Consider the following 27,217-nt stretch of genomic DNA (forward strand, 5'->3'; position numbering starts at 1 on the left):
TGAGATTGGGGCTGTGGATTCTGTCCTTGGGCTTGTGTCCATTGCCTTCTCAGAGAGAAAGGGGTTGCAGTGAGAGACTGTGGCTCCTGTGGGTTCCGTTCTGATTTTCTAGACTAGAATTCTCCTTTAGAAGTCTTTGAATCAAGGTCAGCTGCAGAGACTGCAGGCGTGTCGTGGCCAAGAGCTCAGGTGCCAAGTAGAGATAGGCACCAGGTTCTGCCTGGGATGTTGGTCCAGCCAGGGCTCCAGCTGTGAAGTGTGGTTAGATAAAGATCCATTTGAGAGCGAGGTGTCTGGATGAGGAGGCGTGGCGGGGCCCTGGATGTCTCCACCAGGCAGGTGACCTGGCCTGGGAGGACACAAGCAAGCGCTTCAGCTGCTCTTTGGCTCCAGCTCTCCCAGCTAGTGCTGCCTTCCTTCACTTCTTGCCATGGAATCGCCCAAAACAAACCCCAGTAACCCCACAGATCGGGGCCGGAGGCTGTGAGAACACGCCACTTTGTTGAGGCCTCCATGTTCAGGGAGCCATCCAGGGTTAAGCAGAGGTAAGTAAAGTCAGTGGGTGACTCCCAGGTCTTGCTTTTGCAGTGGGAAGGCGGGCACAACCTTCAAAAGAAATGCCAAGAAGGCTGAGTCAGGGAAGAGTGCCAGTGCTGAGGTGTCAGGCCCTTCAGAGGACGCGGAGAAGAACCAGAAGATCATGCAGTGGATCATTGAGGGCGAGAAGGAGATCAGCAGGCACAGGAAGGCTGGCCACGGGTAAGTCCTGGGGGAGAGGGCACAGGCATGCAAACTGGATGGCGACCCTCAAGAGCTGCTTTACCAGTGTGCAGAGTGGCGTAACCCCACCTGCCGTCTTACTGCAAACCACGTACCATGGAAGCAGTTATTCAGAGGCATCTGGTCCGAGCTCTCACAGCAGAAACTCGATGATACCTGCCCTGTGATGGGGTGGGGTCCTGGGTGCAGCTTCAGTGTCCTGGGCAGGAGTGCCCACTGGTGAGGTCAGCCTGAAGTCACCATGCCTCTCGCTGCTGCCCCATACTGAAGAGGGGGCCAGCTGTCACATAGCTGCTCTCACAAATGACACCTCCACATGAGAATGAGCATTGGGGAAGTGAGGCAGGTACCTGACCCCTTCCTTCAGCAGAAGTGTTAGTACCTGATCATACCCTCAGCAGTGGGTGGGAGAAGGTTCTTGTTTAGTGTGCATCCCTCTGAGCTCTAGATTACCTCCTGGGCTAGTCCATCCTAAGGTGGACAGACCTGGCTTAGGATGGCACTAGGCCAGAGGTGGGTGACACCCAGGGGCCCTGGGGCTGGTAGCATATGTCCTTCAGTGGGTGGGCCATCCCCTCCTTCCTCACTCTCAGATTTCCCTGACCCTCGGCATTCTTTGGCCATGGTTAGGGCGGACTGAATATATGTGTGAGGCAGGTGAGCCTGACTTTGGGAATGAGCCCCCCACCAGTGTCCAGACCTCATAGCAGCCACAAAGCCTGTCCTAGTGAGGGGGCCTCTCCAGGAGCCCCTCTCCTGCTCTGGTTGGAGTGGGTTCAATTCCCAGCTCTCTGAATTTCTCCCTTATGGACTTAGAGAAGGAATGGGTCTGTCCCGGCCAGTCTTCTCACCCGAAAAGGATATCTATGGCTGAAGCGTTAAGAGGCACATCTAGAAATAGCTTCCAGGTTCCAGAGGCTCCTGCCTTCAGACGGGCTATTTTAAATTATGGCCTTTCTTGTCCCACCAGGCCCTCTCTGGCCTCCCAGGAGTTCTTACATAAGGCAGGTGGGTTGGGGGGCATGGGTGGCAAGGAAACGAAGGGGTGAGAGATGGGAATTGAGGGGTGGGGAGTTAAAAGGGTTGAGAAGATGGGGGTGTAGGAGGTTGGGATGTCGGGTGTGGGGAGGGGGGCAGAGGTGGCTAGCCTTGTGGGGTTTTTAGGAGGAGGGGTCCACCTCCCAGGGGTATCTTTCTTTGGGCAGTTCTGGTGTCAGGAGAGCATTTGGCCAGCCCACTTCCAAGGAGGCGGTCTTGGGTTCCCTCATCTTTGCTCCTGGAGATTCCCCCTTTCGAGCTGTAGCTGCAAAAAGCTGATGTTTTCACTGGAATCCCATCAAGTGGTTGAATGATGGCGTGTTGCATGGGTATAAAGCACGTTCTTCATGTTAAACAACCAAAAGGAAGACATGATACCACGTTGAGAGGAAATTATGTTTAGAATTATGCCAAGTGTGTTCAGTATTTTTTAATGGGGAAGGAACTATATCAATATTATGAGTGGCTATTTCTAAATTATGGATTATTAATATTTTTTTCTTGGACTTTTCTACATATTTCAGGTTTTTCATAACATTAAATACCAAAACCTTTTTTATAGAAAGTCTTTGTATAGGATTGATTTATATATTCAGTAAAGCTGTTAAAAATGAGTTACAAAAAAAAAGTTATAGCCCTAACTGATTTGGCTCAGTGGATAGAGCATCGGCCTGCAGACTCAAGGGTCCCACGTTCAATTCCGGTCAAGGGCATGTACCTTGGTTGCAGGCACATCCCCAGTAGGGGTGTGCAGGAGGCAGCTGATCGATGTTTCTCTCTCATCAATGTTTCTAACTATCCCTCTCTCTTCCTCTGTAAAAAAATCAATAAAATATATTCTTTTAAAAATGAGTTACAAAAAAAGAAGTGTGCAAGAAAGGAATGTCTGTGTCATGTAGTTTAGGAGGAAATTGTTCACCTGGCTTCCAGTGGCCAGTATCACAGGGCATTCCTGACCCAGGCACCCAGGGATCAGTGCTAAGCTCAGCCTATGCTGCTGGCTCCTGCCCAGCTCCAGATGCCTGTCTAGGGCTCCAAGTTTCACGTTATGCCCGTCTGTTCTCTCTCTCAAAGGTCTTCTGGGGCGAAGAAGCAGCAGATTCACGAGAGCTCCAGGCCCTTGTCCATTGAGCGTCCTGGGGCTGTGCACCCTTGGGTCAGCGCTCAGCTTCGGAACTCTGTCCAGCCCTCTCATCTCTTCATTCAAGACCCCACAATGCCACCCAACCCGGCCCCCAACCCCTTGACCCAGCTGGAGGAGGCCCGCAGGCGTCTGGAGGAAGAAGAGAAGAGAGCCAGCAAGTTGCCCTCAAAGCAGAGGTACAGGGCCACCGAGGAGAGCGGGGCTTGAACCTTTCAGGGTCCCTCCAGTTGCTGCGGCCAGGCTTTGGGGTGGAGCTCCCTGAGGCCTGAGGTCCATACATAGAGCCACACTGGGTGCCCACCAGCAGTACTGGGTTTTTCCTTCCCCTTTCTTCCACACGGCCCCGCTGGAGGCAGATGGCCACTGCACTGTCCTGGGGAGGAGAGGATGTCTGTCCTCTGATCACGCCTCCTGTGCTTTCTGAGCTTGCACTCACCCTGGGTCTTTATGGGTGGCTGTGGGGTCCCCTTAGTGGCATGGAACTGGTGGAGATCGCACAGGTCACCATTGGTTGCTGTGCATGCTCAGCTCAGGGGTGTTGGTCCCAGTGGATCCAGGAGCCTTAACCCATGCCATTTGCAGGTAGAGTAGTGAGCAGTGCTAAAATATGTGCTAGTATAAATCCCTTCTGGAGAGACCCAGGCCCCACAGCCACTCCCCACTGTGCCTCTGGCTTTCAGGAAGCAGAGTGGCTCAGCCTGCTGCGTCTGTGGCCTCAGGCCAGGCCCTGTTCTCTCTTCCGGGGAAAGGAGGCGGCTACCCCTGTTAGTGACAGATCTTTCCAGGCAGGAGAGGGTGGCTTCCCTGACCCTTTCAGCGGGGCCTTGAGGTCACTTTTCACATAAATGCTGGTTCTTTGGCATCTCCGGGCGATCATGGTTCCTGAGGTGCCTGGAATCTGCAGCTCTCACCAGGGCCTGGCATCACGGCCATGTTTCCTCAGATGTCACCGGCTCCCTTGCCCACTCTTCAGTCATTCGGTTCCTGACTCTGCCTCCCCTCAGCCTCACTGTGTGGGGCCTCTGCTGCTCTGGGGAAGCTGGTGTCGGGTGTAGACCTTCCCTGGCATCCACCTCCTCAGGCACAGGAGGAGCCTGAAGGGGTCCCCGGGTGGTTGAAGGTGAATGTTTTTTACAGCCAACTTTTTTACTCTGTGATCTTCGGTCAGGATGGAGCCAGCTGGCTCTGTGCAGACCCTGTGACCTGGAGGCAGACAGGGCAACAGAGGGCAGCCTGGGGAGAGGCTGGGGCGGGAGGCTGGACTTCCTCTTGTTGCCAGGGCTTCTTGGGCCATCATTTCTGCTGTGCTCTCCAGGAGGCAGGGCTCTCATTCCCTTCTCACCAGCACCTAGCCAGCTCCTCATCACACCATGTCTCTGTAGCCGGGGAGCCATTCGTGACTTGTGTTTTGGGGGGAGCGGCCTGTGGGTTTTAGCCAGTGGCTCTGGCATCTCCACGTGTCATCGGTCCAGGGCATGGGAGCCTTTTGTAAACGGCCCAGCGCAGAGGTCTGGATGTGACGGCGGGGTTCTAGGCCTCCCTGAGCTCCTTGTTGGGTGCCTCCCACCCAGATCAGTCAGAGCAGAAATTACTGTTAGGGTTGCACAGCGCATGCCCAGCGTGGATGGTCACTTGGAGAGGAGCTGCTGGCCAGTGAGACCCAGAACAGGACTCTGGCTGCTTCGGAGGGAGCAGTGACCATGTTTCAGGACCCAGGCCCATGTCAGAGGGCCAAGGGGGAAGAGCTATGTCCTCAGGGAAGAGGCTAGAGGCAGGTCTTCTCAGTGTGGATGAATGAAAGGATCCTAGCACCTCAGATGAGGGGTTCCCCAAAGCACATTCCAGGGAAGCCAAGGGCTCTGACCACAACTGAAGAATGTGGGAAGTCTGAATGATGAAGGCAGCATCTGTTTCTTGACTGATCCTGACCGCTTCACCACCCAAGAAGGGGTTTGCCCGACTCACACAGTGGAAGCCTTGCGTGGTGGTGATGGAACCTCTTGGGGAGCACATGCTCCGCCTGCTGTCCGTCACCCTGTTGTCACCGCGGAGTGTAGAGGCCCTGCCCCAGGCCTGTGTGGCTCACTGACGCAGTTGTTCCCTAGGTATGTGCAGGAGGTCATCCAGCGGGGGCGCTCTTGCGTCAGGCCGGTGTGCACGCCCGTGCTGAGCGTGGTGCCAGCAGTGTCCGACACGGAGCTCTCCGAGACAGAGTATGTGCGTCCCCTGCGGGTCCTCCTGTACTGCTCGCCCCGCCTGTGCTGTGGGCCAGGGGCTGTGGAGCGGCAGCCGTTTCCCAGGGCGGGAGCCCGGCTCTGCACTGGAAGAACTGGGGCTGCCAGCTGTCACAGGCCTTTCCTTCCTGTCTCTGTCACACGGGACACTGACCATCCACGTGGTGACAAACGACGAAGAGGAGGTCCCATGTGTCACCAGCCAAGACTCAGGACTTAGGTCAGGGCTGCACCCCTGGTTCCTCTGACACACTGCTGACTGAAAGCATCAGCACCTGTGGTGCACGTCCAGCTGCTGTGTGCAGTGAGCCTGGGTGCCTTCTCACGTGGGACCTATCTGTCCTAGGTATGCGGAGAGTAGGGTGGGCCTAGAGCACAATGCTGGCAGCCCATCCCTGCACTTCTGCTCAAGATAGAGCAAAAGGAAGTCCTCCCCCAAGCTTACCCCAGACAATGCCAGCCTGCTCTGATTGTCCCCACCAGGTCACCGGCAGGGGTGGCCCCTGGAGGAGCAGGAACTGTCTCCTGTCTGTAGAGAATGGGCCCACACAAACCCCGAGGCGGGCTCCCAGGACAGGCTGGGTTTGAGGTTTCAGGACTGTGGGGAGGAAAGCAGGCGCCATGGAGTGTGGCTCTAGGGGCACCAGGAGGGGAGGGTCCTCATGGAGAGAAGAGCCCACTGTGAGTTAACGTGGCCTTCCTGATATGACCCTGGTTCAGGAAGCTTCTTACCATGTCCAGCTGGCAAGAGCCAAGGACTGTGCCCATGTGTACTGGGCAGCTCCAGAGCAGTCACAGGACAAGGGGTTCTGGGGGACAGAGAGAGTGCTACCTGTCCCAAACAAGAATGGCGGCTCAGGACCCATCAGGGTGAGGCCCTCCCCAGCCTGAGTGGGAGATGGAGCTGGCCTCACCCCTCCCTGGGAACCTGGCTGGCTGCTGCCTCTGATCTTTGGACAAGCTCTCCGCCATGGGGCAGGTCCATTTCAAGACCCAGCACAATTGTCTGTCCAGTTCCTGCCTTCGGGTGGTTTTTATTCGGGAGCAGCAGGCTTCATCTGGGGTACAGGCTGTGTAGTCCAGCCCAGAGGCAGGGGCTGTATTGGTTCCAGTGGCCTGGCCGCCTTAAGCAGGGAGAAGGATCTACTGTGGGCTCCAGCCCTGAGAAGCCTGCTGGCCCATTTCCATGTGGTCTGTGTCAGGGGTGCTGCCATTCGCCAGTCCAGCCACAGGGAGGCCAGGAGCTTCCCAGTGGTGGCGGAGAGCAGCAGGTGAGCGGAGGCACTGCGGAGATGTGGCAGGCAGGGAGGGGGCGGTGAACTGGCGTCCACGCTGTGTCTATGCATAGGGTTGGCGCAGGATTAGAACCCTGGGTTGAGAGACCATTCAGGGCGAGGGCCCCTGGGGACTGGATGAAACTGAGTGGGTGGGGTGAGCATTGGGGCCTCTGGACGCATGACGGTTCTGAGTGTTGCAGCTCATTCCTGCAGGCCTTGCCCGTCATTTCCTGGGGAGCCTGGGCCTGTCGGGGAGACGACCCGTGGACTCCGAGCTCAGCAGTAACCGCTGTGTTTCTGCCTCCAGGACGAAGCCGCAGAAGAAGGCAGGAGGTGGGGGTGCCCAGTTGTGTGACAGCATCGTTGTGGCCTACTACTTCTGTGGAGAACCTATCCCCTACCGGACCCTGGTGAGGGGCCGGGCAGTCACCCTGGGCCAGTTCAAGGAGCTGCTGACCAAGAAAGGCAACTACAGGTGAGAGTTCAGGGCTGGGGCTGTGACAGACAGGCACCCTGTCCAGGAGAGTGTGGTGTGCTGGGTGCCCTGTTCCTACCCTGTTCTTCTCCCGTCTAATCCTGTTCCCCTCTTACCTGTTAACCACCCTGAGCTGTTAGCAGGGGCACCTTGCCGGGTGAGGTGTTGATGGCTTCACAGCTCCCAGCCTCTGGTGACTGAGGCCTCTAGGCCAACCCAGGGGTCTGGACAGTCCTTGCCTTAAAAGTGGGGAAGCAGCCGAAACCAGTTTGGCTCAGTGGATAGAGCGTCAGCCTGCGGACTGAAAGGTCCTGGGTTCGATTCCGGTCAAGGGCATGTACCTGAGTTGTGAGCATATCCCCAGTAGGAGGTGTGTAATCAGCTGATCGATGATTCTCATCGATGTTTCTAACTCTCTATTCCTCTCCTTTTCTCTCTGTAAAAAATCAATAAAATACATATTTTTTTTAAAAAAGTGGGGAAGCAGGCCCAAACACCGTGGTCTGTCTGTCCTCATGTTAGTAAGCCTTTCTCCAGCCTTTTGACTCAACCCATTTTCACTAGATACAGAATCCAGGACCCCAGTCCCAGGGTCTGCTGTGGGCTGCTCTGCCCTGCCAGCCCGACACTGGCCCCTGAAGGCTCCTGAGTGAGCCCTGTGGGAGGAAGGGCCACATGGGGTCAGCCCCCTGCAGCCTGGGGTGGGTGGTCTCTGTCCACTGAGTGGTGAGAGTGCTCTTTGGAGGCAGAGGGTGTGGCCACTAGAGGAGGGCCAAGGCCTCAGTGGGGCACGTCACCCCGAAGAGATGGGAGATGACAGGCTCAGCCTTAGGAAACAGAAACCCCAAACCTGCCTATGTCTCCCCCATAGCATCCTAGAAGCCAGGGCGGAGGACCCCCCAAGGGTCACTGTCCTGTTCAGTGTCAACTCTCTGGCAAGTGGGCATCAGGCATGCCCTGCGTGACGTGTTTGGATGTGGCCACCGAGTGCTGTGCGTGTGTGAGACCTGGGGGCGTGGGCAGGAGAGGGGTGGACTGGCCCTCATCTCTCCCCTCCCCCAGATACTACTTCAAGAAAGTGAGTGACGAGTTTGACTGTGGAGTGGTGTTTGAAGAGGTTCGGGAAGATGAGGCCATCTTGCCTGTCTTTGAGGAGAAGATCATCGGCAAAGTGGAGAAGGTGGACTGACCCACAGGCCAGGCTCTGCACCAGGCGGGGCCCTCGTCAGGGGCGGGGATGGCCACACAGAACAGGAAAGGCTGCGCCATGTCAGGTGCAAACACGCGGCTTCTCGTGTGCGGCCAGGGACTGCCTGCCCGTAGCCACCCCCCGTTGGTCCATCTGTGTCCAGGTGAGCAGGGGTCCCGCTGCGTGGTCCCACGGTGTCTGTCCTGCTGCCGACAAGGAGGGCGCCGTCCACTCCTCCACAGCACTGCTCTGAGAGTCCGCCCAGCAAGCGGGGAGCAGGCCCAGGGGGCCGCCTGCTGACCCTCCCCAGCGGGCCCCCGCTGCTAACCACGGGCCAACCCCTGGCGCCTCCCCCAGGGCTCTGCTTCTCCCTCCAGAGATTGCCCACCATGCCCTGCTCCGGTCAGGGCCGGCTCAGGCCCGGGGCTCAGGGGCCACTAGGGGTTTCTAAATTGTACATGTCACCGAGTGCCTTCAACACAGCTTGTCTCTTGCCTGCCACTATGTGGATCCGGCGACGGGGCACCTCAGTGCTCCCTCTCCACCCTCATTTCCACAGCGCCGGCTCAGCGGGTCCCGGGCTCTTCCTTTGTGAGGGCCCATGTAAATATGTACATTCTCAGGCGAGGGCTAGCGGGGGCTGCCCCGAGCCCATTTTTCATGCGCTGACTTGTACAATGATCTTTTAAAGGTACTTGGATAATAATGAAATAAAACCAGTTTTGAACCATCCCTGGCTACAGAGTGCACGCATCTTCTGTCGGTGGGGTCTGGTGAGTGGGTGCGCCATCCTCAGCCCAGCTTCCAGCACATGTGACCTGTCTCCTCTAGCCAGGCCTGGGTATGTGCAGCCCATATCAGGCCTCAGCAATGAGGTCACACTGGCATCCAAGGGTCTTGGAAGTAGGGTGTCTTGAGGAGCTAAGATGGCAGCAACACCATGTGGGGATCCAGAAGCATACCTAAGCCGGGATCCACTGAGGAGGTCTGGGGGCAAGGGCTCGGCCCCATTCAACATGGAACCCCAGGAGGCTGAGACCTGGCCAAAGCCAAAGGGGGGCCAGCCGTGCTCAGGAACCACACCAGTCCAGGGCCAAACTCTTTATTCAGTGCCCACAATTTCCCAGGCGCCGAGGAGCGGGCTCCCCTGCAATGGTGGGGTGGCTACAGCTCCTCCTTGAGATCCACAGTGGAGTTGGCGATTGTATCCTGGAAAGGGTCACAGAGGCCGGCTGGAAGCTGTACCCTTAGCCCAGCCGTGCCCAGTCAGTCCCATAGCCACCCATCCGAGGGCATGACCGTGACCGAGGCCTGGCACCTTGCGTTAGAGGCACTCACCGGGACGGGAGCTGAGGCCTCGGGGGGCTCCTCTTCGGGTAGCTTGCCCCCGTTGTCCAGGAACTTGGAGAAGGTCTCCAGGTCTCTGGCACTTTTGTATTCAATCACCTGAGGAGGGACCGGAGGGTTTGGAGGATACACCATGTTCTGCCCAGACCACACCCAGTCTACACTCCACTGGCTGAGGCCCCACCCTACCAAGACCCTTTCCTGCCCCCAGGCCACACCCTATGCTAGCTAGGCCTTGCACTCTAAGACCACGTGCCATCCCAGAGCGCGCCTACTAAGGCCACACCCTCCAAGGCCTTGCCCCATCTCCATCTAAGGACTCGGACATCAGACCACGGAAAATGGGTCCTGCCTCACCTTCCGACCCTGCCCTGCTGGGAAGTACTTGAGGGTGGGAAAGCCTTGCACAGCAAAGCCCTCCACTTCATTGGCCGTGGCGTCTAGCTCGGCGATGATGATGTCTTCGTGGTCCTTGTACTTTTCGGCCAGTGCCTCCCAGGCTGGTGCCATCTCCTTGCAGTGGGTACACCATGGGGCATCTAGGAGAGGGGGACGTTGGCACAGCCGGCAGGACCCCATACTGCCCACCTATCCACTGTCTACTGCCCTCCACACTCACAGAACTTGATGAACACATTCTTGGTTTCGTCAAAAGCCACCTGCTCGAAATTCTTGCCCACAAGAGTCTTGACAGGATGCTGGTCCCAGTCCGGGGGGACCTCTTGACTCAGAAGATAGGGCTGGGGGGAACCGGGCCGGGCGCTTGGTTGGGGATCTCTCCTGAGAGCTGCTGCTCCCGCCCCCACACCCCAGGTGGGCCCTCCAGCACAGACCTTGACCTTGCCGCCGAGGACTGAGTCGCAGAAGGTGGTGACCCAGGCAGCAGTGACCGGCCCGCTGTCAGCAGGCATGTACTTCTTGGTGGTCTCCATGTTGATGAAGCGCAGGGTGGGGGCCTCCTCGGCCCTGAGCCCGAAGTACTGTAGCACGTGGTTGTTGTTGGCACTCACGTCCACCGCCACGAACAGCACCTGCCAAGAGGGGGCATGCACTGGGCACTGGCCTCCCCACCGCCCGCCCCGGCCCCTCCAGCCAGTACCTGCCCCCGGAAGGGGAGAGCCGCCTCCCTGAAGCCTGCCAGCAGCTCCTGGTGCGGGGCCAGCGTCTGGTTGATGAACAGCAGCAAATGGTTGAGGATCCTGGCCGCAAAGATCTTGGGGGATGTCTGCAGGGGCGAGCAGGGCTCATGGGAGCTGGCTCTGTGGTCACCCTCTCCCTCCACCCAATGCCATGCCTGCACCTGCAGCCCAACGCACCTCGCTGTTGAACTCCGTGACCAGGTGCAGGCTGTGTGTGAGCAGGAAGTGGGACAGGTCACCCTGGTCCAGGCCCAGCTCCTCATCCACCGGGAAGTCTGCCCGCCCCTCGTCAAACTGGACAACACCAGGCGGGTCAGTAGGAGCCATAGCCCTGGCCCTGACCCCCGTCCTGGCCCAGACCCACCTTCTTGAAAAGGACCACGGTGTCCTTGGTGAGGCCAAACTTCTGAAAAAGCTGTGGACGGTCGGTAAGGCCAAAGGTCATGTCCAGAGCATCCTGGGCCAGAGCCAGGAAGGTTGCCACGTCCTCATCCTGCAGGTCCTAATAGATCCACGTCTGTGAGGCCCTCTGGGGCCACCGGCCCTGCTCCCAAGGCCTGGCCCCTGTGCCCACCAGCTCACCTGGAAGAAGCCGATGACCACTATGTCATGGGCATCTATCAATGCTTGGGCACCCTCTTCGTCTTCCAGGCGTGTGGTGCTGGGCCCCACCCGCCGCCTCAGCCACTCAGCAATGCCCGCGGCTTCCCGGGGGCCTGTGGGGAGTCCTGTCAGCCTGGGCCCAGCCCGCCCTGGCCCACCCCACCACACACATGCCTGCCCCTGTACCAGTATAGTCCTCCGGGTCCGTGCGGTTCCCGTTGCGGAAGAACTTGAGCGTGGGGTACTCGGTCACAGCAAACTCCTTGGTCAGCTCTGGCTCTGAAGGCCCATCCACCTTGGCCAGCCTGGTTTTGGCTGACTCTGCTGCCAGTAGGGCAGCTGCCTTGATGTACTCAGGGGCCAGCGCCTTGCAGTGCCCACACCACGGGGCATCTGGGGGACAGGGCCGTGAGTGTCCCTGGCCTCCATGCCCCTGGTCGCAGCCCCGGCTCCCGCCCGACCAGAGCTGGCAGACTGGGGATCGGTCAGCTCCAGCATGGAGCACGTCCTGGATGCCGCCCTCCTGAGCTCAGCCACACTAAACCCCACACCAGAGGCCGGGCTACTCCAGGCTCCGGGTCAGGAGTGCAGTGGCCAGCACCTTCCGCACAGTGAGTTGGACAAGAATCCTCCGTTGCTGCTCCCTAAGGCCGTGTCCCCTGCCATATGCCACTGCGAGGCCTGCCAGCTCGATGGCTTGTACATGTGTAAAGGGTTGTAAGAAAGCCACGGAAGAATATGCAAAGTGTGAGTTTTACCTGGCTCTTCACAGTCTTACTGAGGGTCTCCCATATACCTGTGCCTCCCCTCCCACCTGCTCCAACTGGACCCCCAGGCCAGCTCAGCCCCAAGGCTCTGCCTCAGGTGCCCATCAGGGAGGCTAAGCCCCGGGGTCCACGCGGTAGGGGGTTGAGCACACGGGGTGACACCTGCGGGTCCCCCAGCCCTGCGGACCCTGTGCACTCACAAAACTCCACCAGCAAGGCAGGGTGCTCCTGCAGGGCCAGGCCCAGGGTGCGGTGGTTCAGCACCAAGATCCCATCCTCCTCAGGAACCTCCTCCTTCCCGGGCTCCTCCGAGGGCCCCCCGGGCTCCGGCCCCTGGCCCCGCAGGCTCAGGGCCCCGAGCAGCAGCAGCAGCAGCAGCACAGACGGGAGCTGGCTGTCCATGGCGGTGCGGGGCCCATGGGGCGGGGGCAGATAAGGGGGCCAGGGGCCAAGCAGCAGTTGCCACGTGTCACCCAGTCCTGGTCGCAGGAAAGATAAGGCCGCGAGGCTCCCCCCACCCCCGGGGAGGGGAAGCAGACAGAGGCAACACTGGGCACTGAGACAGGGTGACGTTTAATAGGGCTATTCAGGGCACAGCGCCAGGCCCGGGAGGGGGTGTCCCGAGACGGGGCAGAGGGTGTGAGGAGGCTGGCCACGGGCTGAGGGGGCTGGGGATGCTCGGGGGGTCCCTGTGCAGTGACTGACAGAGGCAGAGGGAAGGAGGACCCCGAGTGGGGAGACAGCGGGGGGTGGGCGCTCAGCTCTTCCAGTCTTGGCAGATGTGGAGGCCCCACTCCCAGGACAGGTGGTCTGCCCTGTCGTCATCAGTGAAGAAGGATGTGACCATGTAGGCGCCCCTGGCCAGGGCGCCCCGTGGCGCCTCCTCCGCCGGAGTTACAAACTCATACTCCTGGGCTCTTGGGCCGTAACTGCCCACCATGTGCACAGCCTTGTCCACTGGGGGAGGAGGGGGCATCAGGGGCCGCCCTCTGCCCCCCGGCCCCCGCCCCCAGCCCCCAGGCCCCCCGCGCGGCCCTCACCTCGCAGGCCCCTGCGGTAGGTGTGGTGCAGACACTTGAGGCCACTGACAATCTCCTTATTGACCTGAGGGACAAAGAGCGTTACGTGGTCCCGCTGGGGAGCTGGTCCTCTGGGCGGCTGGCATCGCCCAGGACGGCTGCCCTCACCTTAAAGGTGATCTTCACTCTGTAATCAACCCCCTCCTTCAGGACGAACATCCGGTTCTTCAGTGCAGCCAGCTCCCCTGTTAGCAGAGCGCAGCGAAGGATCAGGCCCCTCCGACGGCTGAGCCCTGCCCCAGGGGCCCCGAGGGGGCGGTGTCTGCGAGGTCCACGGGATGGGTCTGAGGACGAGGGTCTGGGCACAGGGTTCTAAGCGGCCTCTGCCCCGAAGCTCAGTCCGTGGTTTGCGGCAGGAGCTTACCTGTGAGGTCCATGGTCATGGGCGCGGGAGCCTGCTCAGACATCAGAGTCAGCCTGGTCACCTGCACGTTGGGCAGGCTTGGGTCTGGGGAGACGGGAAGTCTGCTGGATGCACCCCCGATCCCCACCCCACCCCGCCCCGCGCACACCCATGGCCCAGGCATACCCACGGCCGGCAGCGGGGGGCCCAGGAGCACCCGCTTGTACTTGGCCAGGCTCTCATCGTCCGGGTCCAGCTGCTGGATCTCCAGGAGGCTCTTCCTCCCCGGGGCCCGGTACCCGGGCACAGCCTCGTCCAGCACCTCCTCGGGCGGCAGCCGCGCCCCTTCCTTTTCTGTCAGGAGGACTGGGGTCGGGGAGGTGAGTGAGCAGCTGCTGCCAGCAGCTGCCCTGGCATTCAACGGGAGCCCCATCTGACCAGGCGGACTGCCCGGCCCAAAGAAGCAAGAGGAGGCCGATAGGGGCTCAGGGGGAAGGTGTGAGCTCAGAGAGGGAGGTGCATGGGGGCTCAGGCGGGGGTGGGCTCTGGGGGCGGACAAAGGCTCACAAGAGCCCAGTAACGTTCCCGGAGGCAACCACTGCCTTCTCCTGGCCCAGCCACTCACCTAGGGATTCTGAGGCCAAAGGTGGGGGCAATAAGACCCCAAACGGGGGCCAGCTCCAAGGACCAGGGGCCCCCCCTCCAAGGCCTTTCCTGGAGCAGAGGCTCTGCCCTCAGTCCCCTGAGTGCCCCAGTGCTCCAGGCCTCTGCCCATATTCCCACAATGGTCTCAGAGCCTCTGCCCGCCCCTATAACCTGCTCAGCCAGAGACGGGGTCTCTGAGGGCCTCCCACAGTCCTGGGAGTTCCTTCCACATGTTCCTGGGGGGCGGGGCCCTCTCTAAACCCTGGAGCTTGTGCTGTGGGCCCCTCCCAGGCCTCCCAGCACCCGCCCTCACCTGGCTGCGCAGGGTCTCGAAGCCCTTCCTCCCAGTGTCTTGGGACAGGGCTTGTCTGAGTCCCTGCTCACTGCGCCCTGTCTCCTCAGGGATCGCCGCGCACCCAGCCCCACCCAAGGGAGTAGGCTCCGGGAGCAAGTGTCCAGGGGGAGGGGGCCCCTCTGTCACCCAGGCTGCACCAGCAGACCCGCCCACTCTTGGCTCCAGCCCCGAGTGATCAGCCGGAAGGAGGCCCCCCACCCACCCCGCCGGAGCGCTGCCCGGAGGGTCCCCACGCGGCCCCCGAAGTTTCCGCCGGGGAGGGCCGGTCCCCACCCGGACCCCCCGGCCCCGCCGGAGCCCCCGCCACGTGGCCGCCCGCCCGCCCGCCGGCCGCTCACCTGGGGCGCACAGCGCCCGCCGGAGCCGCTCCCACAGCTGCGCCCCCAGCTCGCACGCGTCCAGGCCCAGCATGGTGGCCGCGGCCCGGCCCCAGCAGCCGGAGGAGCCGCGCCCGGCCTGGCGCTCAGCCCCGGCGCGACTGCGGTGAGCTCATCCCGGCCGGCAGCGCCCCCCGCCCGCGCCGCGCCCGCGCCGCGCGCCCCCTCCCGGACCCCGCGCCGCGCGCCCCCTCCGCTCCGCGCCCCCTCCGCTCCCCCTCCCGGACCCCGCGCCGCGCGCCCCCTCCGCTCCGCGCCCCCTCCGCTCCCGGACCCCGCGCCGCGCCCCCCTCCGCTCCCCCTCCCGGACCCCGCGCCGCCCGCACAGACGCGCGTGTCGCCCGCACGGCGCGGCACCGGGTCGCCCTGCCTCCGACCCGCGGACACCGCCCTGGCACGGTCCGGCGGCCCCCGTCTGCGCCCCGCGCTGGCCCTGGGCTCCTGACTCCCCGCGCCCCCGGGTGGGGCTCTCCGGGGAAGCCTCAGGGCGGGGCCGGGCGGGGCCAGGCGGGGCTGGGCGCCCGGTGGAGCAGGTGCGTCCCCTCCCCGTGTCCCCCGGCTCCCATTGCCAGGCTGCAGTGCAGGCCGCACCTGGGGCCCCGGCAGCCCCGCCCGGTCCCATCCTCCGAGCTTCTGTCCAGGCAGAGGGGACCCAGAACCGCCTGGCCTGGGGCTGGGGAAGCTGTGTGTCTGCACAGCCTCCCGGCCCTGCACCCGAGGTTCCAGTCAGCAGCACAGAGCACCCACGCCCGGGGCTGGGATCCCCACCCACACAGCCATTTCTCGGTGTTTATTCACTGGCCTGGGTGGGTGGTGTCCTCACCAGCAGGGGACATGGACTCAGATCACATGTGGAAGGCTGCTGGGTTGGGGTCTCTACGCTCTGGGGACCCAGAAGGTTCTGAGGACCCCTCCTTGTCCGTGGGGAGAAGAGGACACTGATCCCAGCCAGAGCCGGGTGTGGCGTGTTGAGAGGCAGGGCAGAGAAGGGGCTTCTGGTCTTGGCACCATAGCAAACCCCGGGGTGAGTCTCGGGAGCCAGGCCCAGGGGCCAGGGGTAAACGGGACTTCAGGCGGGGCCGCTGGACCAGGGGCCTGGGTCTGAGTGGAGCAGCCTGAGTCCCCTTCTCCCTGGGCCCCTCTGCCCACTCCTGTTTCTGAGGACGCCCAGGGATTGGCCCCGTCTTGCCCAAAGGCGCCCCTATGTGAACAGGAGGCCGTCAGGCCCTGGGGGTTAGGGGACACTTGGACTTGGGAGGGACTGTCCCCCTCCAAGGCCCCCTGCCCCCGCCTCCCGTCTTTCCAAGCAGGATTCCCCTCTCCCCCCCTCTGCCCCCTGCTGGGGCCCAGGACCTTCGGGCCCCATTCCTGCTGCCTCTTCTGTGGGATCGGCGGGTCAGTCCGGGAGCTCCTTGTCCCCGGGTGAGGGACAGCTCTGGCCTCTGTGGCCTTCTCATGAGATGTCCACTCACCCAGAGAGGACAGCGGCCTGGGCCGCCTGACCTCACTGTGTGGGCGGGGCTGGGTGGGAGGTCACGGATCTGCGGCAGAATGGTGACCTGGCTGGGGTAGGAGCCTCCTCCAGTCCGCAGACCCCGCCAGCAGGGGACATGGACTCAGAGCACATGTGAAGGCTGCTGGCCAGAGGCTCACCCCGGCCTCCCGGCCCCCAAGCCCCTGAGGGGAGAGGGAAGGAGAAATGGATCTGTTTGTAGCCCTTAAGATGGCCCCAGCAGCCAAAACCAGTTTGGCTCAGTGGATAGAGCGTCGGTCTGCGGACTGAAGGGTCCCAGGTTCGATTCCGATCAAGGGCATGTACCTTGGTTGTGGGCACATCCCCGGTAGGGGGTGTGCAGGAGGCAGCTGATCGATGTTTCTCTCTCATCGTTGTTTCTAACTCTATCTCTCTCCCTTCCTGTCTGTGAAAAATCAATAAAATATATATATTTTTTTAAATGGCCCCAACAAAGGAGGTCTGGGGTGGGGACGGCCAAGAAGTTGGAGGAAGGAAAGGGCTGGGACTGGCATGTGTGTGTGTGTGTGTGTGTGTGTGTGTGTGTGATCCTTCCTTCCCAATAAAGGGATCTCTGCCAGGTCCCTAACTGGCCCCACCCAGGTCCTGTGCAGCTGATGGAAAGTGAGCCACCTTCCCCCAATCTCAAAGCACCCCTACCCAGCACCCTATGCAGCCACAAAATGCCCCAGGTGCTGGTGGCATCCACACCGTGACCCCCAGGGTATCACACAATCACAAGCACACCTCCTAGGGCAGTCAGACCCCTTGTCTGACCCCACACGCCCTCCACCCCTGGTCCCTGCAGGGGTTACCCATTGTCCCCACCCCAGCCCACCTTGGTCAAAACTTCCCTCTCCTGGAACCCCCCCACCCCCCCGCACACAGCCCCCTCCCCTTCCCTGACCTCCCACCTTCCCCCTGAGTCCTCACCCCTCTCTGAGTTCCCCTCCCTCTTCCCCAAGCCCCCACCCTCTCCCAAGCCCCACTCTGAGCCCACATCTTCGGCTCCCCCCTCAGGGCGCCTCCACAGCCACCAGCTCCCAGCAGGTCCTCCCCGCGGGGCCTCAGCTTCTCCCTGCGGCAGGGGGAAGCTCCTGGGGGTGGCTGGCCTGGCACCGGCCCCTTCTCAGACCCCAGTGGGACCAGGGACCCACTCCAGACCAGGGAGGGTTAACTCGGACGCGGGGCGGGGCAGGGAGAGGTGGGGCAGGGCATCTCGGATGCCAGCACCCCCCAGGGCCTCACTCCTCGCCATGGCCATGGCCGCCGGCCCCGGGACCCACGGTGGGTGCCCCCGAGCGCAGATGCCTCATCTAAGCAAGGTGGGTGCGGGTGAGGGTGCCACGGCCCCGGATTTCTGGCATCAGGGCTGGGAGGGGCAGGAGAGGAAGTGGGTGCAGGTGAGCGCAAGTGTAGACTTCAACCTGGGGGTGTTGTGGGGCTGGGTGAGGCCGCAGAGACCCCCCCCCAAGGGCTGGGGTTAGGGGAGGGTCCCCTGGCCCTCACCCCGCCCCCACCCAGCGCCAGCAAGGCCTGAACCCCGCCATCTGTGAGCCTTAATCTCTGCCACACTGATCCGGCAGCAGGTCGGTGGAATCAGGATGTGGGGTGGGGGAGGCTGGCTGGGGCCACCCCGCAAGCATCCCCTCTGCCCAGATGGAGCGGGTGGTCCTGAGCATGCAGGACCCCGACCGGGGCGTGAAGATGAGGAGCCAGCGGCTGCTCATCACCGTCATTCCCCACGCCGTGACTGGTGAGGCTGGGGGTGGGGGTGGGGGCTGCTGGCCCTGCCGCGGCCTCGGCCTCCTCCGCCACACAGTCTCCGCTACTCCGCAGGCAGCGACGTCGTGGAGTGGCTGATCCAGAAGTTCTGCATCTCAGAGGAGGGTAAGGGTCCGCGCACGGCCCATCCTGGCACCTCGCTCACCCTGGGGTCCCGGGCTCATGAGGCTAGGCCTCCTGGGGCTCAGCAGGGTTTGGGCCTCGCCCGGTGTGTGGGGAAGGGGGACTCATCCCCAGAGGCCCTGCTCAAGGCTCCCCGGATGAGAACTTGCCGCCCGCCTTACCCTCCCCGCCCGCCCCAGAGGCCCTGCACCTGGGCACCCTGCTGGTGCGGCACGGCTACCTGTACGCCCTGCGGGACCCCCGCCCCGGCCTCCAGCCGGACCAGACGCTCTACAGGTTCCAGGTCAGGCTCCTGGGGGCGGGTGGGATCGTCGGGGGCCGGGGTGATGTCCCAGCAGGCCTGGTGGTCCCCTGTCCCCTCCCCACAACGCCTGCACTGGAAGCTTCCTTTTAAAAAAATATATTTTATTGATTTTTTGCAGAGAGGAAGGGAGAGGGATGGAAAGTTAGAAACATCGATGAGAGAGAATCATCGATCAGCTGCCTCTTGCACACCCCCCACTGGGGTTGTGCCCGCAACCAAGGCACATGCCCTGGACCAGAATCGAACCTGGGACCCTTCATTCCGCAGGCTGACGCTCTATCCACTGAGCCAAACCGGCCAGGGCTGGAAGCTTCCTTGTGGTAGAAGGAACAAGCTAAGGGGAGGGGCCTCCCTTGTTTCTCCGGGGCCACAGCGGAGGGTGGTTAGTACCTGGGGAGGGTTTTGCCAGCTCCCCGGGGCCGTAGCCCCCCTCCAGGAAGGAGCTGTGTGGGGCACCTCAGCGGGTCTGTGTCCTCCGTCACGGAGGAGCTGCCTGCCTGCCCACCCTGCCCACCATGGGACCCAGGTCAGGCCTGCCTCCGTCTGTCCCTGCCCCCCACGGAGACGGTGACTAGAGCCGGGGCTTGGGAAGGCCCTGCCCGCCCCTCCCTGGCGTGAGGGCCCTGGAGCTGGGTCAGGGCCCCCGGGAGGTGAATGGAGCGCGGTTCCAGGTGGGAGAATGGCAGGTGTCAGCCATGGACAGACAGAGTCTCAGGCCCCCCACCCCCAGCCCGCCCAGTCTCTTCCCAGGGGAGCGGAGAGGGCGGGGAAGGCCCAGGAGGGGCTGACACCCTGTTCCCGCATGGCACCAGACACCCTATTTCTGGACCAGCACCCTGTGGCCGGCGGCCGAGCTGGACTACGGTGAGTGGGGAGCGGGCGGCGGGCGGCTCCCGGCCGAGGCCTCGGGTGATGTGGGGAGGGAGGCAGCCTGTCCGCGGCAGCCTCTCCCTGTCCTTCCAGCCATCTACCTCGCCAAGAAGAACATCCGGCAGCAGGGCGCCCTGGGCGGCCACGAGAAGGTGGGACCCCACCGCTGAGTCCGCCAGAGGAGCCCGAGCCCCACTCTGTCCCCGGGCCCCAGTTTGGCCAGTGCACAGCCCGGGCCCCGGGGCACTGCGGGCGCACAGACACCCCCCCAACGCACAGCCCGGCCTGGGACACTGCGGGTGCACAGACACCCCCCCCAACACACAGCCCGGCCTGGGACACTGCGGGCGCACAGACACCCCCCCCAACACACAGCCCGGCCTGGGACACTGCGGGCGCACAGACACCCCCCAACGCACAGCCCGGCCTGGGACACTGCGGGTGCACAGACACCCCCCAACGCACAGCCCGGCCTGGGACACTGCGGGCGCACAGACCCCCCCCCCAACGCACAGCCCGGCCTGGGACACTGCGGGCGCACAGACACCCCCCCCCCCCGTGTGTCTCAGGGGGGAGGGGGAGGGGGAGGGGGAGGGCCCCGCCCGGAAGGGGCTCAGCCACTGGGCACCTGAACGCCCCCCAGGAGCACTATGACCAGCTGCACCGGAGGATCAACCACGCGTGGGACCTGGTGGTGATGCAGGCGAGGGAGCAGCTGCGGTGAGACACCCCCCCCCCCCCCCCCGCCAGCGGGCACAGAGCCCGGGAGCCCAGGAGGCCCGAGGCACTCAGCCGGGCACGGAAACGGGGTCAGGCGGGCGGGTGGGCCCTGGCCGGAGGGTGGGAGCCCGCCCCCAGCTCTGCCTGTGCCTCCGCAGGGCCGCCAAGCAGCGCAGGAAGGGGGACAGGCTGGTCATGGCCTGCCAGGAGCAGACGTTCTGGCTGGTGAACAGGCCGCCGGTGAGCCTGTGCGGGAGGGCTGGCCTCGGACACAGGTCCCCGGAGTCAGTGTGTGCCCCCAATGGCGCCCCTGGGTGGAGGAGGGCCTGTGGGAGCCCGAGGCCAGGACGAAGCTGCCCCTCAGAGGCCGGACACAGACGCCTCTCTGTGGGCCTGAGGAGGGGCCTGGGACGCGGGGGGGGGGGGGGGCGCCCTGGGACGCGGTGGGGGGGGGGCTGGGAAGCAGTGGGGGGGCCTGGGACGTGGTGGGGGGGGCTGGGAAGCAGTGGGGGGGCCTGGGACGTGGTGGGGGGGGGCTGGGAAGCAGTGGGGGGGCCTGGGACGCGGTGGAGGGGCCTGGGACGCGGGGGGGGGGGGGCCTGGGACGCGGGGTGGGGGGACCTAAAGACGGGGAGGAGCAGGGGGCAAGGCTTCGCTGCAGCTCCCGGGGTGCCGGTCCCGGCAGGTGGGGAGAAGGGACTGGGGAGGTGATGGGTCCGTGTGGCCGTCACAGCACAGCGTGAACGGGAGCTCCTGTGGGGAAACACCAGGAGAGAGGCTCGGGGCACCCGCAGGCCCGGTGACCTCACCCAGGGTGTCTGGGGGGATCTCCGGGCGAAAGGACACAGTCTTCCCCCTGAGGGTGATTTTACCTCAGGCTGTGCACGGGCGAGGCACACAGGGTGGGGTCTTAGCAGCCCCTCTGAGCGGTGCCCCCTGCCCATCTCCCCTCCCCTCTGCAGCCTGGGGTCCCCAGTGTGCTGGAGCAGGGTCCAGAACGGGGCTCCTGCACTGCCCGGCGAGTGCAGATGGTAAGACCCCTGCAGGCATGCACGCCCCGCCCCCACCCGTTCCCCACGCCTACACACATGCCCCCACTCCCCACCCCGCACCCAGGCCTCCTGCCATCCCCACCCCCTCTGGGACCACTGGGGCCTTCCCCCCATCTGTGTGTTCGTCTGTCCCACTTCCTGTGCCCTGTCCCACTCCTGGTGTCTCTCCCCCCTCACCCCAGCCCCCCATTCCCACCCCCCTGCTAACTTTTGTCCTCTCTCACTTCCCACCTGCCGCTCTGGGTGCGAGTAAGTGCGATGGGCCCTGGGGAGGGCGGGGGCGCTCCCAGGCCAGCCCAGCCCCCTCTCCAAGGCCTCTGCTGGCCTCGGGAACCAGCTGCACCGGGACAGGCATGGCCAAACTGTGCAGCAGCAGAGCCCCTGTTCAGACCCTAGGAAACCCCAAACAGAAGATACACTCTGCACCTTAATGAGAAAGCTTCTTCCTCAGCTCAGAGCCACGAGCTCATGATCCTAGGTTTCTAACTTCCCACTTTAAGGTCAGTCCAGGAGGGCTGACCCCGAACGTGGAGATCACAGGCCCTGGGGTGCCTTGTGCCTCTGCTCGCTGACCAGAGAGGGGTGCTCAGTGTCCCACGGGCCAGCCAGTGCCATGGCCACGCCCTCCACCTGGCCCACAGGGAGGTGGCAGGCGGGTCCAAATTCTGAACACGGTGAGTCTGGAGCACAGTCAGCAGCCCGGGTTCCTAGTGTGACTCATCATAGGTCGTTTTTAATAAGTAATTTAGGCACATAATTAGTGATAGTGATGATTGGGGCACCTCAAGGCAACTTTGAGAACATTCTGGAAACCTCCAACCCATAGCTCCCTGAAAGCTTCCTGCATAGTCAGACCCTGCCATCAGAGGAGGGCGAGACCTGGCCTGGGCCATGGTGGGGTGGGGTCCCCGGGGCCTGTCTTCTCACTGTAGCTTCCCCTGGCCCTTCCAGACCCAGAACGCGGATTTCTACAAGCAGGAGGTAGGTCCTGGGGCTGGAACAGGGGGGTGGGCTGGCCCCCCCGTCCTGGCCCCGCTCACAGCTCCCTGTCGTAGATTGAATGCTGCACCAAGGCCCTGGGCAGGATCCGGGTGAAGTCCTCTGTCTGCCTGGAGGCGTGAGTGGGATGGGGGCGGCAGCTGGACACCCCAAGCCCAGAGCCCAGACCCTTTCTCCGGTCCCCTTTACCCATAATACCCCTCCTCCCTGCATGGCCCCTGGCACCATCCCCACCCCCAGGTATCTGAAGTTCAGCAGTCAGCATGGCCCGCATGACCCCATCATGTCGGGGTGCCTGCCCAGCAACCCCTGGATCACAGATGATGACACCTACTGGGCCATGAACGCCCCCAAGTGAGCGGAGGGTGGGAGGGGGGTCTGAGGTGTTCCTCCCACCCGTGCCACCCACCCCACAGCCCTCCTGCTCCTGACGCGCTCGCCCTCCCCTAGTGTGGCTGTGCCCACGAAGCCCCGGGTGGAGCGATGGGGCTTCAGCTTCCGGGAGCTCCTGGGCGACCCTGTGGGCCGGGCCCATTTCATGGACTTTCTCAGGAAAGAGTTCAGCGGTGAGAAACCCACACCTCCTGTGTGAGGCCCCGGCGAGGGAGGTTTTTGCCTGGGACTCCCCGCCCTCCCCCCAGGTTTCAGTCAGCCCTGGCTGCAGCTCAGGGTGGGCCTGACCTGGTGCTTGGACCCCCAGCCGAGAACCTCAGCTTCTGGGAGGCGTGCGAGGAGCTGCGCCATGGAGGGCAGGCCCAGATCGCCGCCCTGGTGGACTCCGTGTACCAGTGAGTGCGAGAGGTGGGCCTGGTGGGCCGGAGGGCAGGCCTGTGGAGCCCGGGCCCACGGGAGCTGTCCCCCGTCCCCACGCACAGGCAGTTCTTGGCCCCTGGCGCTGCCCGCTGGGTCAACATCGACAGCCGGACGATGGAGCGGACCCTGCAGGGCTTGCGCCAGCCCCACCGCTACGTGCTGGATGATGCCCAGCTGCACATCTACATGCTGATGAAGAAGGTGAGCACGCCCCCCCGGGAGGGCCCGTACAGCCACGTCCACACTTCCTGCGTGGAGGGAGTCCAGGAAGCTCCTTATAGGACGTGGACCACCGCCTGCCTTCCGGCTGGGCTGCAGGGCCAGCAGCACACCCAGGACACACGGGCTGCTCAGTGTCCTCAGACAGCCAGCCAGGGCCGCGCCTGCGCACCTGGCCTCAGAGGTTAGTTTCCTGTTGCTGCTGTAGAAAATGCCACAGACGTGGTGGCTTAGACGGACACACAGTTATCCTCCGGAGGCCAGAGGCTGGGACAAATGTCTCTGAGCGAAAGCCAAGGTGTCCGCGAGGCCGATTCCTTCCGGAGGCTTCGGGGGAGAACCCGTTTCACTAACGGCCACCCCCACCCCGGGCTCACGGCCTGTCCTCCATCTTCAAAGACGGCAGCATATCGTCTTTTTTTTAACTAAGAAAAAATATCTAATTGAGAGAGAAGCATCAGTCCGTTGCTCCACCCATCCAGGCTCTCATTGGTTGCTTCCTGTGTGTGCCCTGATGGGAGAGCAAACCAGTCCGCACAACCTCGGCACTTCGGGGCGATGCTCCAACCAACAGCACCACCTGGCCAGGGCTTTCTTTTTAAATTAAAATTTATTTTTCAATTATAGTTGAGATACATTCTAATATTATATTAGTTTCAGGTATAGCAGCAGTGTATCACCTTTAAATCTCTCCCTCTCTCTCTCTCTCTCTCCCTCCCTCCCTTCCTCCCTCTCCCCCCCCCCCACTCTCTCTCCCTCTCTCTCTCTCTCTCTCTGATCCCCCTGCTTCCCTTTCACTTCTAAAGATGCCTGTGCTTGCACTGAGCCCACACGGATAATCCAGGCAGTCTCCGTCCCACCACCACCCCTTTAATCACACTGCAGGTCCCTTTGCCACACGAGGGGACATATTCACAGGGCCTGGGGATTAGGGTGTCGACACCTCTGGGCAGCTTTAGTCTGTACAGCACAGCCTACACCTATCTATCTAATTTTTTTCTTTTCAATTTGCTTGACTTTGGATCCAAACAGGTTCCATACGTTGGTGAATGTCTCTTAAATCTCTTCACGTCTTGTAAAACTTTTTTGTTTTGTTTGGAAGGAACTGGGTCCTTTGTTCTGTAGTTTCCCACAGCCTGGGTTTTGCTGAGTCCCTGTATTATCTTTTATGTGTTTCTCTGCCCCAAAATTGGTAGTTGCTAAAAATTGGTAGTTACCATTTCGGTCTTGATCAGAAATCATTTTCAGTTTTGTTGCCTATTTGTTCAGTGTTGTCAAGAATATTTTCTTCAGTTTGGTGTGCTCTTCCATCAGGAGGCACATGAGATTGGCTGCCTCCACTGACAGTCATTGCCCAGACTCGTGATTTCATCAGCAAAGTTCTGATCCCATTGCCGCCTCTGCTTATGAGCCGAAGCCTCCCTCCCTGCTCTCTGCCGGCCAGTGGTTCTCTTATAGGAAAGGCGGATCAATGCCTGATTCCTTCTTTTGTTACTGTTATTAATCCTCACCCAAGGATATTTTTCCATTGATTTTTTTATAGTGGGAGGGACAGATGTGAGAGAGACACATTGGTTGGTTGCCTCCCACACATGTCCTGACCGGGGCTGGGGAATGAGCCTGCAACCAAGGTACACACCCAGAACCCTTCAGTCCAAGGGCCAATGCTCCATCCACTGAGCCAATCGGGCTAGGGCTGAAATCTTCTTTTAATTACCACTTATCAAAGTAATGAGTCTGACTCTGTCTACTGTACAGTTCCTCTTGCCCTTGTTAGCTGGCTCTGTGCCCTTGCCCTCTCTACGGGGCAGACAGCTGCTCTGCATTCCCTTGCAGGAGGCACCCGGGTTCCCTCCTCCAGGTGTGGGTGCTGGGCTCTTGCTCATCTTTGGCTGCTACATGGCCCCCCCGGAAGGGAGCCCAGGTCCCTCTGAGTCAGCTGACTTGGTCAGGGCCGGTCTTGGGTGGCCGCCTCCAGCAGGTCCACTGGGAGCTCCGAGGTCAGAGCAGTGGCAGGCTGTGGCGGGGCAGCTGAGAGGGAGGTGGCGGCAGGCGGCAGGGCTGACAGCCGTTTCTTACAGGACTCCTACCCGCGGTTCCTCAAGTCGGACATGTACCGAGGCTTGCTGGCGGAGGCCATGACACTCCCGGAGACCAAGAGACGGTGAGCTCGGTGGTGGCCTGTGCCCAGGAGCTGTGAGGCGGACTCTGGAGGCCGCCCTGCACTGAGGCCCTTCTCGCCCACAGAGTGTTCCCGTTCATGTGGAAGCCACGGCTTTCGAGCCCAAGCCCTGCTCTCCCTCCTGCTTCTGCTTCAGTGGAACCGGCAGCTGCTGCCGGTGGCCCTGGGGCTGGTGATGGAGAGGCCTAGGTGGGCCTGGGCCTGGAGGAGGAGGCTCCACCCCTCGCCTCTCATCACCCTCCTCTCACCCAGGGCCCTGGCAGCTGCCGAGACCCCCAGCACGGGCACCCCTAGTGCACAGAGGGCGTGGCCTTGCTGTGGGCACACAAGTCAGGCTGCCCAGAGGGGATGGGTCCAAGTACTGACTGCCAGGGAGGGGGTGTCACTGGCCGAGCTTGGGTCACCTGGGGAAAGGTGGGACGAGATGGGCAAACCAGACCAAGGCCACGCTCCTGGCACGTCACCGTCTTCAGCTCCGGGTGCCCAGCCCCACCTCGAGACCGTTACACCAGCAGGCCCGTACCTGGGAGCCAGAGGCATACAGCAGGCCTCAGAGCTAAGTCACCCGCTCCACTCCGCTCAGTGGGACCCCATGGGGACTCTCCTCAGCCCCCGGAATGTCCCTGGGCTGGCTCAGCCTTCCAACGGGTACAGAGCTGCCGCCACGGGGATTGCCCTGTCACTGCCGCTGGGTGTCCCAGGCCCGTCCTGACGGTGCACCTCCGTTTATGATGGAATGCCACTCCTCTGGGGGTACAGCGCTGACGGGCTCAGCTGAGGCAGCGCCCCGCCTCACAGAGCTAGCCTGCTCCTGCCCATTCCTGGCACAGAGATAGAAGACCCTCAACCCAGGTAGCTAGTTGGTTAGTGTTCTGATACCCCAAGGTTGCAGGTTCAATACCTGGTCAGGGCACACAGAATGAACTAATGAATACATAGTAAGTGGAACAACAAACTGATGCTTCTCTCTCTAAAATCAATAAAGGAAAAAAGAGAGGCAGGCCTTCGGCCCTCACTCTGTGCTCACCTGCTGTGGTCCAAATCGTGGTGTGTGTGTGTGCACCTGCTGTGTGTGTGCACCTGCTGTGTGTGTGCACCTGCTGTGTGTGTGCACCTGCTGTGTGTGTGCACCTGCTGTGTGTGTGCACGGGGCACGCAGCGGTGGAAGACGATGTGGGGAGTGCAGGTGTCGGGAGGTCAGTGTGTGTCCACAGCAGAGGAGACGGCCCCAGGCTGAACGCAGGCTGCTCACGGGGGTGCTTGGTCTTTGCTCTGAGGGACGGGGATGCCGGGCTCCGGGGCCCAGTGCAGACACCGTCCAGACTCCTGGGACGGAGCCCGTGTCCTGGGCAGGCTGTGCCCTAAGGCTGGGGAGTCCCAGGGAGCGCGGCATGGAACCATGGCCAGCTGCTTTGCTTACAAGCCCGGGTGCGGGAGGCCCACTGATGAGGGCACCCCCCGGGCTCGGCCCCCTCACCCCTGCTCACTGTCCTGGGACCCAAACTGGGCTCCCTCCTGAGCCGGCTCCTCTGTCCAGGGCTGTGGACCCCCAGATGCCTTGGCCTCCAGCCCCCAGCCCTCCTGGCTCCAGGTGATTTTCCCTTGCAGACCTGTCACTTTTCACAGGAACAGTTTTTGGGGAGTGGAAGATTTTAGGGTTACAGGAAGTTTTTTGTATTTAAATGTCCACAGGAAATTCCATCAGGATTCTCTAAACATCTCCCTCATCAGTTTGGTACCCAAAGCTGCATCTCACTGAAGACCACCCCCCTGGGCCCCTCCTGGGCAGCTGCCAGGCCCACCTCCACCCCCTCCCTGGCCAGCCCTTGGAAGACCGGGGTGCCA

At 62.1% G+C, this 27,217-nt stretch overlaps 4 protein-coding genes across 10 annotated transcripts in view; 2 read left to right on the forward strand and 2 right to left on the reverse strand.

Annotated features, from left to right (window-relative positions):
- AXIN1 (axin 1) overlaps positions 1 to 8,867 on the forward strand; it is a 72,152-nt gene extending 63,285 nt beyond the window's left edge. For 2 of the 3 annotated variants that reach the window (XM_084880484.1, XM_084880486.1), the window contains exons 7-11: positions 589 to 759; positions 2,893 to 3,138; positions 5,068 to 5,175; positions 6,781 to 6,948; positions 8,011 to 8,867. In XM_084880484.1, the coding sequence (XP_084736610.1) occupies positions 589 to 759; positions 2,893 to 3,138; positions 5,068 to 5,175; positions 6,781 to 6,948; positions 8,011 to 8,137 (820 nt within the window). In that variant the 3' untranslated portion in view covers positions 8,138 to 8,867. The remainder of the gene's footprint in view (positions 1 to 588; positions 760 to 2,892; positions 3,139 to 5,067; positions 5,176 to 6,780; positions 6,949 to 8,010) is intronic. The other variant, XM_084880485.1, reaches the window with a different exon arrangement.
- Positions 8,868 to 9,225: 358 nt separating this feature from the next.
- On the reverse strand, positions 9,226 to 12,416 carry PDIA2 (protein disulfide isomerase family A member 2). Its single transcript, XM_084880509.1, has 11 exons — positions 12,194 to 12,416; positions 11,413 to 11,619; positions 11,206 to 11,339; positions 10,988 to 11,125; positions 10,801 to 10,917; positions 10,584 to 10,709; positions 10,318 to 10,515; positions 10,104 to 10,224; positions 9,842 to 10,023; positions 9,476 to 9,583; positions 9,226 to 9,346 (listed from the first exon to the last, which is right to left on the reverse strand). The coding sequence occupies exons 1-11, from the start codon at positions 12,393 to 12,395 to the stop codon at positions 9,302 to 9,304; spliced, it is 1,578 nt and encodes a 525-aa protein (XP_084736635.1). The 5' UTR covers positions 12,396 to 12,416; the 3' UTR covers positions 9,226 to 9,301.
- Positions 12,417 to 12,548: 132 nt separating this feature from the next.
- ARHGDIG (Rho GDP dissociation inhibitor gamma) lies at positions 12,549 to 14,951 on the reverse strand. Its single transcript, XM_084880522.1, has 6 exons — positions 14,754 to 14,951; positions 13,602 to 13,781; positions 13,437 to 13,520; positions 13,181 to 13,257; positions 13,034 to 13,097; positions 12,549 to 12,950 (listed from the first exon to the last, which is right to left on the reverse strand). The coding sequence occupies exons 1-6, from the start codon at positions 14,824 to 14,826 to the stop codon at positions 12,751 to 12,753; spliced, it is 678 nt and encodes a 225-aa protein (XP_084736648.1). The 5' UTR covers positions 14,827 to 14,951; the 3' UTR covers positions 12,549 to 12,750.
- Positions 14,952 to 17,379: 2,428 nt separating this feature from the next.
- Positions 17,380 to 26,405, forward strand: RGS11 (regulator of G protein signaling 11). Of its 5 annotated transcripts, none has more exons than XM_084880518.1 (17): positions 17,380 to 17,630; positions 17,965 to 18,061; positions 18,145 to 18,195; positions 18,393 to 18,496; positions 19,330 to 19,381; positions 19,481 to 19,539; positions 20,031 to 20,107; positions 20,266 to 20,347; positions 21,070 to 21,138; positions 22,111 to 22,140; positions 22,215 to 22,276; positions 22,399 to 22,512; positions 22,609 to 22,724; positions 22,859 to 22,946; positions 23,034 to 23,172; positions 25,272 to 25,354; positions 25,438 to 26,405. In XM_084880518.1, exons 1-17 carry the CDS (start codon positions 17,529 to 17,531, stop codon positions 25,559 to 25,561), a joined length of 1,449 nt encoding a protein of 482 aa, XP_084736644.1. In that variant the 5' UTR covers positions 17,380 to 17,528; the 3' UTR covers positions 25,562 to 26,405. The 5 variants fall into 5 exon arrangements, with proteins under 5 accessions (XP_084736644.1, XP_084736643.1, XP_084736640.1 ...); XM_084880517.1 differs by having other exon boundaries at positions 22,117 to 22,140; XM_084880514.1 differs by lacking the exon at positions 17,380 to 17,630 and having other exon boundaries at positions 17,942 to 18,061.
- Positions 26,406 to 27,217: the final 812 nt, after the last annotated feature.

The sequence above is a fragment of the Pipistrellus hanaki genome (genome assembly GCF_964339955.1).
Source record: "Pipistrellus hanaki genome assembly, chromosome: 4".
Classification (NCBI taxonomy): domain Eukaryota; kingdom Metazoa; phylum Chordata; class Mammalia; order Chiroptera; family Vespertilionidae; genus Pipistrellus; species Pipistrellus hanaki.

Bases quoted from the DNA above. Each gene is read 5' to 3' on its own strand.
- RGS11 (XM_084880518.1), top strand. From the start codon at position 17,529: ATGCCAGCACCCCCCAGGGCCTCACTCCTCGCCATGGCCATGGCCGCC. The intron at 22,277-22,398 runs GTGAGTGGGATG...CCCCACCCCCAG, and splicing joins TCCTCTGTCTGCCTGGAGGC to GTATCTGAAGTTCAGCAGTC. The intron at 22,513-22,608 runs GTGAGCGGAGGG...GCCCTCCCCTAG, and splicing joins TGGGCCATGAACGCCCCCAA to TGTGGCTGTGCCCACGAAGC.
- ARHGDIG (XM_084880522.1), bottom strand. From the start codon at position 14,826: ATGCTGGGCCTGGACGCGTGCGAGCTGGGGGCGCAGCTGTGGGAGCGG. The intron at 13,521-13,601 runs GTATGCCTGGGC...CCGTCTCCCCAG, and splicing joins CCCCCCGCTGCCGGCCGTGG to ACCCAAGCCTGCCCAACGTG. The intron at 13,098-13,180 runs GTGAGGGCAGCC...TTTGTCCCTCAG, and splicing joins GAGTGAAGATCACCTTTAAG to GTCAATAAGGAGATTGTCAG.
- PDIA2 (XM_084880509.1), bottom strand. From the start codon at position 12,395: ATGGACAGCCAGCTCCCGTCTGTGCTGCTGCTGCTGCTGCTGCTCGGG. The intron at 10,516-10,583 runs GTACTGGCTGGA...CCCTCTTGGCAG, and splicing joins CTCTCCCCTTCCGGGGGCAG to GTGCTGTTCGTGGCGGTGGA. The intron at 9,347-9,475 runs GTGAGTGCCTCT...GACCCTTTCCAG, and splicing joins AGGCCTCAGCTCCCGTCCCG to GATACAATCGCCAACTCCAC.